Raw genomic sequence first — 11,638 nt, forward strand, 5'->3', positions numbered from 1 at the left:
TATAAGAAGTAAGAATATCTCTAAGAAAGTGAAAGGATGTCAGCAAAAATAATTTGTTTATAAATCAAGTCATAAGACATGCAGAAAATACAGTTAAAATTGCATGACAACATTTCTCACTTGCTTGGTTTGGGAACACCTTGTAGAAAAGTTGAAGTCAACACTTGTAATCTAACTAACCTTGATCCATTTCCCTTCCACCCTTGTTTTCTAGCAGAAGTGAAAGTTCCTGCTTCTACCAAAGGGACTGATAGTGGGTCATGCTTGGCTTACCTGGAACTCCGGGACTACTCTTCTCCCTCTTGTCCAAGGTCTGGAGAGCAGAGACTGTATTCTACTTAATCTTTATATCCAAAGGGCCTAACTTAGTATCTTTACATAGTCAATGCCAAATAAACATTTGATGGATAAATAGGTGGATAGATGAATGGATGGATGGATGGATTGATGGATGGATGGGGGTGATATAATTTGGGGATAAGTAAAAGAGTTAAGGTTACTAAGAGAATGCTTCCTCTTTTATTTGAAATAGAGAGAGTACAGGAAAAGGAAGAAGTTTGCTGTACCATTTTTGGCCCTGTGAAACATCTATGGGTCTTAGGCAGTTGTAAACTTCTGGCTTCAGTATCCTCATGGATAAAACTGAGGGTTTGGAGGAGCTGATCTCTAGGTTACCTTCAAGTCTTAAGGTAACTAAGTATGATACTAAGTATAATGCTTAAGGATAAAGAAAAGTAGAATTTACCAAGGTTTAACAATGCCTTAAAAATGTGAGACTGCTCTGTCATCAGCAAGAGGGCAACTGGGTGACGTGTTTTTTTAAAATGTTTCATTTTCTGATACATTCTTCCACTCTTTAAAGTGATATATACCATTTCTGTTTAAAAATAAAGTGAATTCAGATTGATTTATTTTTAGCAGATAATTCTTGAGATACTTGTCCAGCATGTTGCAAAAATTAGGCTGGAAGTTATTCTTTTAATGTTTGGAGCTGAATTCTAAGAGAGGTTGGAAATGGCTTCTGAGAAATCATTCAGCTAGGGCAGGGAACAACGGTGGGTTGAATAATTAGCAACTACCCTTTTTACTGAATTGAACTTGGATCTGCTTACCTGATGCTCAGCAAAGCCGATCTATTGACATCCAGTTGTGGTGAAGGAAAGTGTAGAATTTATTGCAGGGTGCCAAGCAAGGACAATGGGCAACTTCATGCTCAAACGACATGAACTCCCTGAAGGCTTTCAGGGAAGGGGTTTTAAGGGCAAGATTAGGGGTGTGGGTTTCAGGGTACCCGATCAGCTTGTGTGCAATTCTTTGATTGGCTGATGGTGAGGTAACAGGGTGATGTGCTGGGAATCTCAATCATCCACCTTCTGGGTCCAACCTGTCTGGGGTCTACATGCCAGTGGTTTGCATGTAGTTAACTTCTTCCACCTGGTGTGGACTTTAGTATCTGCAAAATAACGCAAGGATATGGCTCAGGATATTATCTATAGCCCTTGAGGAGGAACTAAAAGTCCTTGACCTTGTTTTATAGCTAAACTATGATTATTTTGTCTTGCTTGACTGCTTTCCTTTGTTTCTACATCTTCTCACTTCTCTGATTAAACTTGCTCTTTGGAATTCAGGGAAGACCTAGGTGGCTACGGTTTATTTCCATAGCCTCTTTTCCCAATCAATAATAAGCGGGGGACATCAAGGCATCTGTCATTGGGAAAGCCCCGCAGAGTCCTGCTCAGTTTCACTCTAATAAACAAGGTCTCTCAAATCTCGTTCAACACTTGGATGTTTTGGTTTTATGGTCACCACCTTCTACCACTGAGCCAATGTTTTCATTGTCCAGCCCCACTGTTTTGCAAACTCAACAGCTCTTTCTGACAGAACCAAATGCTATCTCTTTTCTTCTCCCAATATGATTAACTCACACAACCTTGGACAAAAACATACATCCACATGCCAGCAGTCAATGCTTTAGCTTCTCTTCTATCAACATTGTCCCGCTGCCCAGGGCCAAAAAAGTCAGAAAGATGAGTGCCAAACAGAAATGTGCTTTTCTTTCTTTTTTTCTTTAATTTTTTTAATTTTTAATTTTTAAAAAAATAAATTTTATTTATTTATTTTTGGCTGTGTTGGGTCTTTGTTGCTGCACATGGGCTTTCTCTAGTTGCAGCAAGTGGGTGCTACTCTTCCTTGCAGTGTGCAGGCTTCTCATTGCAGTGACTTCTCTTGTTTCAGAGCACAGGCTCTAGGCACACGGGCTTCAGTAGTTGTAGCACGTGGGCTCAGTAGTCATGGCTCACGGGCTCTAGAGCGCAGGCTCAGTAGTTGTGGCGCATGGGCTTAGTTTCTCCACGGCATGTGGGATCTTCCTGGACCAGGGCTTGAATCTGTGTCCCCTGTGTTGGCAGGCGGGTTCTTAACCACTGCGCCACGAGGGAAACCCTGAAATGTGCTTTTCATATTGAATCTCCTGCTTAAAATTGATTTCTCTATAGACTTTTGAATATTTTATTTGTATTAATTATTTTCTTTTATTTCCTCTTGAGTTCTCTCTCTAGCTGCTTTTTATTTTTTTCAAATACTTTAAAGACAATGGGGTTGGATTTAAAATACGTTCTGTTATGTTCCATTTATTTGTCTAGGCCCTGGTAATTTCTGACTTTCAAAAGGTCAATGTGTACATTTACAATACTAATAACCAAAATAGAAATGCCAGAGTATTTAATTTTTATTCACTTTCCAAGCCAACTCTCTAAACATAGCCATTTTTAATATCTAAGTCCTCTATGTATATCCACACAAAATCTGCCCCAATTTGCTCCTGGTGCAATACAAGAGACTCCCAATGTATTGTAATTTATCTTTTTCCATAGCTATAATTATAACACTTGTTGTCACAAACTCCTATTCAAAGAGTACATAAAAAGTAGACAGAAAGCCGTAAAGTGAAAATAATCAGACTTTTATTTACTGTCTATATAAATGATGTTTAAATGGACAACCTGAGGCACTGTAAGATCTTGAGCTAAGGTTTGAATCTACAGAGATTCAGATACATCTATGATTCCCAGTCTATGATTATGTTCAGAGCAGTTTCAGATGAAGTGTATTTTATTAAAATGTTGTAGTTATTAGGGAATGTGTAAGCTGTCTTTGGTACTTATTGTAATATCAGTGAATCAGAATATTCAAATTACCAGAAAATTCAATTTCTTAGAGAACAAACATATGGACACCAAGGGGGGAAAGTGGCAGGGGGAGGGTGGTGGTGGTGGGATGAATTGGGAGATTGGGATTGACATGTATGCACTGATGTGTATAAAATTGATGACTAATAAGAACCTGCCGTATAAATAAATAAATAAAATAAAATTTAAAAAACACAAAAAACAAAAAGCAATTTCTAACTCTCCTTGATATAAAGGAGAAAAGGGGAGGAGCAAGGTAGGGTGGGGCTGTCCCCCCAAGAAACCAAACTAGCGAATCTAGCTTCAAACACACCCTCTGGTCTGTTATTCCAATTTTAGCCATTTGTTTCTGCTAACTCTGTCCTAAACTTAGTTTTTTCTGTGCTGCTATAAGAGTATGCTCTTATCTTCTAAATACAACACATTTTAAAATTGCACATTGTTTTCTATTTTTTATTTAAAATTTTGTCCCCTAACTTTAGTTCTCTGGGGCAGAGCCTGGATTTTTAATTCTAGCCACAGTTGTGTCAGGAATTCTCTCAAAACAACTCTTAAAATTGTCCCCATTGTTTAGTTTCGATTACTGAAGCTGGTAGAGGTGAAATAATTTGGACAAAGTCAAGACCTACAGATAGCAAGTGAGTAAATTAGAATTTTCACCAAGATTTGCTGTGTTCCAAGGGCTGTGTTCATTTCCTTAGTAGTACAGAATATAGGTAATCTGTAATTTTCATTATATAGAGAATCTCCATTAACAAGAATCCAAATACCTGTGATCCTCATTTTTTAAAATGAATTTCTTTTTTAAGAGAAAGAGAAAAATTACAAGAAGGGTAACTCTATTAATAGCAATTAAAATATAAGCATATATATATATACAATTCCAGGGAGTATTCTGTACTTCTCCTAAAACATATGAGGTGTCTAGGGACTTCCCTGGTGGTCCAATGTGTAAGACTCCATGCTCCCAATGCAGGGGACCTGGGTTCGATCCCTGGTTGGGGAACTAGATCCTGCATGCATGCTGCAACTAAGGGTCTGCATGCTGCAACTAAGAAGTCTGCATGCTGCAACTAAGAAGTCTGCATGCTGCAACTAAAAAAAAAAAATCTCACATGCCGCAGCGAAGATCCCACGTGCTGCAGCTAAGACCTGATGCAGCCAAAATAAAAAAAATATATTAAAATAACAAAATAAAACAAAAAAACATATGAGGTCTAATATTCTACTATTTAATATTATAAATATTATAGAATGATTAATGTTTTCAGAGATAACTCCAAGGTTTTTAAATAACTCAAATCAATGCCACAATATTAATTGTTAATTAAACAATACTAACACAGGGAAGTAGACTTACACATTTTATTCCATTTAAAGAAAGTTTAAATCTTATACTTTAATTTCTTGATTTACAGCAGCTTAACTGTTCTCTTAGATATGCTTTTTTGGGGATTGACATATACACAATGCTATATTTAAAATAGATAACAAGGACCTACTGTATATTGAACTCTGCTCAATATTCTGTAATAACCGAAATGGGAAAAGAACTTGAAAATGAATAGATACATGTGTATGTGTAACTGAATCACTTTGCTGTACACCTGAAACTAACACAACATTGTTAATCAACTATACTCCAATATAAAATAAAAATAGTTTAAAAGTGACACGTATTTCTAAGTGCTTATTGTAGAATATTTAGAAAACACAGAAAAACAAAGAAATTCAACATATGCATTCTTTATTCTGCTGTGAGCATTTTACCATGTCATTTGTAATCTTTACTTGCATAAATATACATAACCTAAAATATTCTCATATGAGTATATCCCATATTATTTTATAGTTTCTCTGTTGAATATTTGAATTGTTATTTATGATGAGGTAATTAATATATTTGTGTTAGATTCCTAGAAATACAATTATTGGGTCAAAGGGTAGAAACATGTTTGAAGCTCTTGAGAAGTATTGTTAGATTACTCTCCAGTAACTTCACACCATTTTTCACTCCAGGACCCACCTTATCACGCCAGTACCAGCAGTGGGTATTACTATAGCCCGTAAAGATTCGCAATATGGTTTCATTCTAATTATTTGCTTTATCAGGTTTGAAAAATGACCCTCTTTTGATTCATGGAACACATTTCCCTAAAGGTTCTGTTGTCTATATAATAACAGTAAAAATGTAGCAGGTATTGTGCTAAGAGGTAAAATTATCTCTTAATTCTAATCACACTTTATATAATAATATATATTTATATTAAATATAAATTATATATAAATATAGACTATATAATGTAATATATAATATATTATATAATGACTATATATTTATACATAAATAAATTATATATATAACTATAATGATTTTCTAGATGAAGAAATTGTCTGTCTTAGAAAAGTTTAGCCCCTTGGGACTTCCCTGGCGGTCTAGGGGTTAAGACTCTGCACTTCCACTGCAGGGGGCGTGGGTTCGATCCCTGGTTGGGGAACTAAGATCCCACATGCCAAGTGGGCAGTCAGGAAGAAAAGAAAAGAAAAGAAAAGTTTAGCCCCTTGCCTAAGATAACCCAGCTAGTAGTAGTTTGTACAGCTTCAATCAGGTCTGACTCTGAAGCGTATATAAAATTTTATTTATTTATTTTTCATCACACACTTTAAGATCAGGCACCCAAGATCCACCCCACCAACATTTCTCTACATTATTAAAATGTTCTGATCTCTTCCTTTCCATTTATTTTTCAGATGAACTGTATACAATCATTTTATCAGTTCCCTCAAAATTGGCAGTTTGACTGATGTTGAATTAAGGGTATACAGTAAATTCAAGAAAAATAGCATCTTAATAGTACTGGATCTTCCAGTAGCATCATGTCCTTAGGTGTCTTATTTAATTTTGTGGTTCCCTCCAATGTAGCCTCTTCACCTCTCTTGTTAAGGTGTTTTCATTTGCTTGTTTGCTTTTTTTTTCCCCAAAATGAACAGCAGCTTTTCTGTACTATATTTTAATTGAGTGTAGTTAGCACTGATTTGTGTACATTTATTTGTGTTCCTTTTTAGTTATAATAGTTTTCTATTTGATTTTCTAAGGTTTTCCAAATAAACAATTGTGTATCTGCAATATTTTCTTCTCTTAATTTCTTAATTTCTATTTCTTATCTCTATCTTTTCCTTGTTTCAATGAATTAGGCAAAACTTCTAGAACAGTGTTAAATATTGATGACATGGTAATTATAAGGAACATCACTTTTGTCCTTTACAATACTGAAATTATTTCTAGTATTTTGCCTTTAAGTTAATGTAGATGTGTGTGTGAGGGTGTGTGTGTATGTTTTAAACTGTAGTAAAATATAGGAATAATGCAGTTAGTAGAAATCCTACCTTGACTTTGGCATTTTGTCAATTTTCAGTTTTCAGTATTTTTATGGGCTATTTAATGGGGACTTGGAAACAGGTACATGGACTCCAAAACTTGCTGCTACTTTAACTCTGAAATTGAACACATACTTTTTAGGAGGATTTTCAACAAATGATGCAATATATTAAGGCCTAAATAACTTTATTTTTTTTAATAAATTTATTTATTTATTTATATTTTTGGCTGCGTTGGGTCTTCGTTGCTGAGTGTGGGCTTTCTCTAATTGTGGCGAGCGGGGGCTACTCTTCGTTGTGGTGCGCAGGCTTCTCATTGTGGTGGCTTCTCTTGTTGCAGAATACGGGCTCTAGGCACGTGGGCTTCAGTAGTTGTGGTACACAGGCTCAGTAGTTGTGGCTTGCGGGCCCTAGAGAGCGGGCTCAGTAGTTGTGGCGCATGGGCTTAGTTGCTCTGCGGCATGTGGAATCTTCCCGGACCACCAGGGCTTGAACCCGCGTCCCCTGTATTGACAGGCGGATTCTTAACAACTGCGCCACCAGGGAAGCCCCCCTAGTTAACTTTAAAATTTGATTCATTTCCTTAAGCATCTCAGTCTTCTGAGGTAAGATTATAATCAGCTTTTCCTAATAAGATTTATCCCACACGCCATTATTTTCCATTACACATGTTCTTTTCACCTCCCACTAGAATGTATAGTTTTCCAGACTAGGACTAGAGAAAGTCAAACTTGGAGTCAATAAGGAAAAAATCCCTTGAGATGAAAGTCTACCATCCATCCCACTTCAGTGCCCTAGAACCTAGTGATTTCTGCTGAGGACCAAAAGCACTTGGTTCTGGCTGTTCTCATATCCTGAACTCAGAATCAGGTAGGAAGAGCTCAGCTTTCAGAAGTACAGGACCATCTGGCATACATTGTGAATAATAACTTCACCCTCCCCCCCCCTTTTTTTTCTAATTTTTCTACTTTGTATTCTGTTTTCCCTTATTTCCCAGTCAATTTTGAGGTACGATTTTCCAAGGTATAGAAAGGAGAGAATAATACTTTTAATGACAGTTCAATTCTCAGTATGAGTGTTTCTGGCTTTGCAAATTTTTGTTGGCCAGTTTAATCACATAACTGCCTTCTCTCTGCCATTTGGTACACACTTGAATCACATAAGCTCACAGAATGCAACATCAATGTGAATGTTAGCTTAATTCAAACATAATAAGCAATCAAAATTTTCAGAAAAGCACCTCATGCAATGAATTCCCAAAGTAAGTGAAAATGACTTTAGTATTTACTGTATTGTTATTACTAACACTGCTTTTATTTGTGCTATTTTTTTCTTTTTTTGGCAGGTACACTGTACCTATTTTGAAAAAAAACTTAACCAAAATTTGGTTTGGAAGAAAACTTTCCCCTTCATAACACAATACACGAATCAGTCAGAATTGTTGCTACATTACTCTCTTTTTATTGTTCTTGTTTTAATGTGACCATGGAAACATGGATGGTAGCTAATAAACCCTTGATGATACTCAGGCTGCTTTTGATTTTACTGTCCTCCTGAATCTATCATTAATGTTGGGTTAATTGCAGCACTTAATTTACCAGATGGTAACAGTAGGTTTGTGCCATGTAATTTTTTTATTCAGACCTGTAACGGTGTCCTGTATGTAATAGATGCTTCGTGTTTGCTGAATGAACGACAGTGAGAATAAAGGAATGAAAGAATGGTGAATAAAACCAATCAGGCTAAAGCTTAAACATGAGCCCTGGCAAGGCTGTTGAATGGAAAGGAATTCCACTGTGGGCAACTCAGAATCCTTGTTAGAAAACACCTGTTCAAAAGAGAACTCAATTTTCCCTTAATAGTGAAGGTGCCAGGACACAGCTGTAGGCTTCTGGAATTCCTGGGAACAGACATTATTTAAACTGAATCCCTGATGAGGGTCTCTGATGAGATGGCCTAAAGGATTCCAGGCACCTAAATTTTATCCCATGTGCCAAATGTTTTTCCTCAGTCTCTAAAGATTATAGGAAAGGAGGTTGAGAAAAACCTGTTACAAGGGAAGGGAAACCAAGAACTCAAAATCCAAGCGCCATCTCTTATGTGCAGGACTGGCTATATAATTTGAGAGGAGTCCAGTGCCTAAATGTGAAGTCCCTCAGTCAAAGTTATTAAAATTATTAACTTCAAGATTGTGAGAACAGAGCATTAAGCCATACATGGGGTCCTCCTTAAGTGCAAGGCTGTTTATGACGACACAGTTTGCACACCCATAAACTAGCTTTGCATATGTTTTAAGTCTCTTGTTGTTTCTGAGCAAAGAAAATTGAATAGATCTAATGCAAGCAATTTTTATTCTAATGTAGTGCTATTGAATAGAAATTTCTGTGATGATTGAAATGGTCTATATCTATGCTAATACATAGCCACTAACTACCTAAGGCTATTGAGCACTTAAAATGTGGCTAGTGGGACTTGAAATTCTAGTAATACCACTGAAGAATTATATTTCAATTTTATTGAATATTTAATTTTATCTAACATAAATTTAAATAGCTACATGTGAATGTGGCTAGTGGCTGTCATTTTGGACATACAAGTTTGATGAATAAACCAACCTACAGACAATAAAGAAAATAGCTCCATATAGAACTCATAGCAATTTTTGTAGCAATGAAATTTGTAACAATTTGTAACAATGAAAAGCAAACAATGCCTTTTATGTTAACTGCTCTGAGCCACTGACAACAGATAAGTTTGCCTGTTATCCTAATGGAAAGTTGCAGAATATCTTCTAAACTCATAAATAGAACAAGAAATTTCTTTAAGATACAGAACTGTGAAATTTGGAGGAGATCCCTGACTCTCAAATTTCCTAAGGATAGAGAGTTTCCATGGCAACGAAAAATCTATCCAAATGTAATTAAAAGTGAATGACTAGGGTATCTGTATCATTCAGTTCTAGTACATTTTACCTTTAATTATACTTTTCTAAGCTACTGATGTGCTAATATGTCAGACGATATTTGTTCAGGACTGAGGCTGACAAAGCTTTGTAGGAAGAAAAAAGGAGGACGCAGTCATCTTGAAGGAACTCTGCAGATAGAATAAAACAAAAAGAAAAGATGTGTTCTTTTGCTCCTCTTTGGAATTCCTTCAAGTAAGAACGGGAGGGCCAGCCATTATTTTAGGGTTTTCCACTTCTTACTATCATATTTCTCCATCTTGGACTCCTGCCAGGACTTACCCTTGAAAAGACTCTCCCTTGAGTCCCAAGAAGCATCTGTCCTTGATCCCCCACTGGTTCCAGTATCCCAGCCAATCCTGCCCCTGGCCCTGGGGCTTCTTTCCTGTCCTTCCCACCTGGCCCCAGGCCATGGCCATGGGTGGCTTTGGGAGGTCCTAGAGGTCACAATCACTATTGTCCTGCTTTAAAGTAAATGTTGAGAAATCAGTTTTGTTATGTATGATTGAGGGGGAAAAAAATTTTAATTAAAAAAAAAATTACACAATGAATACTAGAGGTATGAGTGAATGAGAAGAGTTTCTTGTATCTTTGTTTTGTTTTAGTTACAAATCACAGGTCCCTGATTGGGGAATGAAAACACCGGAAATTGCTGAAGTGAGATAATTTATTGCTAGAAAAAACAACAAGAGCAACCACCAGACCAAAATCATTCTCAAAAGGAAATAATGTGAATGCTTTAAATAGCAACTGTGTTTAGGATGTGGAGAAAATCCAGCCACACAGGGCATGGAAGATATGGTGACAAATGAGGCCGAAGGAAAGAATGAAGGAAGGAAGGAAGCATGTAATGAAGTTCTGAGCTGGTTTAAAGGGGACAACTGACGTCTATCCTAAATCTTCCACTCTGGTTTCCCAGGTAAACTCCAAAATTACTTACATGCTGTCGTTTGGCCACAGGGCAACAGTACCCTGGGTTTTCTTTAGTTTGTATTGTTCAGCCATAAAGGTGGGAAAAAAAAAAAAAACCCAAAAAACCCCCCAGAAGTCCAGCTCTTTGGGCAGCAAGTCTTAAGAGTATCACTTATGTTAATGGAAAAACCTTAACTAATTCACTGATTCTCAGCAGGAAAGGAGTGGGGTACGATCCACAGTGGAAGGAGGTTCCTGAACTTCCAGATCAGGGGAAAGACTGGCTTTTTCTACAGAGCCCAAAACATCGATTTTGATGCACTCCCTTACGGGTGGGACCCCATTTTCCTTCTTCTGAGGCGTTCCGTAGGCAATACAATTTTGTCTGTGGAACGACATTGCACATGGGAAAGACGAGGAGGCTTTCCCACGTGCAAAGAGTGGAAAAAATGTTTCCACTCTTAAAAATGTCTCTTTAGTTTCCTTAAATCTAGAAAACCCCCCTCTCCCCATTTCTGTCTTTTGAGACAAACCTTTTTGCAGCATTCAAAGTTATTTTTGTGGAATGCCTGTGATGTGGATTTGTCTGATTTCTTCCCCATGATTAGAGGCAGGGTAGATGTTTCTGGCAAGGATACCACATAGGTGAAGCACATGGGGTGCTTCTCCTGTGTCACAGCAGAGAACCATTATGGACTTGAGTCTTAATGTGGGTGGTACTAAGTTTGATCACCTGGTTCAGTTGGTGTCAGCCAGATCTTTCCACTGAAAAGCTACGTCTTCCACTTAGCAATTAAGAAGTAATTTGTAGAATGCTGTATTGAGACCATGAGAATGTTTCATTTCCCCATAACCTTTTTACCCAATGGTCTTAGCATTGATTGATGATCTTTGCCTGAATCTACTTTTATGCGGGGGATTGCAAAATGATGATTTCCTGATTCTATGTCTTTCTACATTCATTAACTAGTATCCTTCTATAAAAAATGGCTAGTCCCCTTCCCCCCTGATTTTTAGAGGTATTTTAAAATATCACTATGGACTCCTGGATTCAGATTTTTTTGACTTCTTTTTTGTTGGACGTCATACCTTTTGTCTTGAGAGATATTTACTAAACCAGTCACCTGTGGAACACCAGTCCTGTGAAATGCTCTGGGGATAAAGCATTCTATGGTCAAATAATTTGGGGATAGAAAGT

General features: G+C 37.0%; 1 protein-coding gene across 1 annotated transcript in view; it reads right to left on the reverse strand.

Moving 5' to 3' along the window:
• LOC130705641 (uncharacterized) overlaps window positions 1–10,839 on the reverse strand; it is a 58,627-nt gene extending 47,788 nt beyond the window's left edge. The window contains exon 1 of the mRNA XM_057533222.1: window positions 10,674–10,839. Coding sequence (XP_057389205.1) covers window positions 10,674–10,839 — 166 coding nt within the window. The remainder of the gene's footprint in view (window positions 1–10,673) is intronic.
• Window positions 10,840–11,638: the final 799 nt, after the last annotated feature.

This window comes from Balaenoptera acutorostrata, chromosome 18, assembly GCF_949987535.1.
Source record: "Balaenoptera acutorostrata chromosome 18, mBalAcu1.1, whole genome shotgun sequence".
NCBI classification, from domain to species: Eukaryota; Metazoa; Chordata; class Mammalia; order Artiodactyla; family Balaenopteridae; genus Balaenoptera; species Balaenoptera acutorostrata.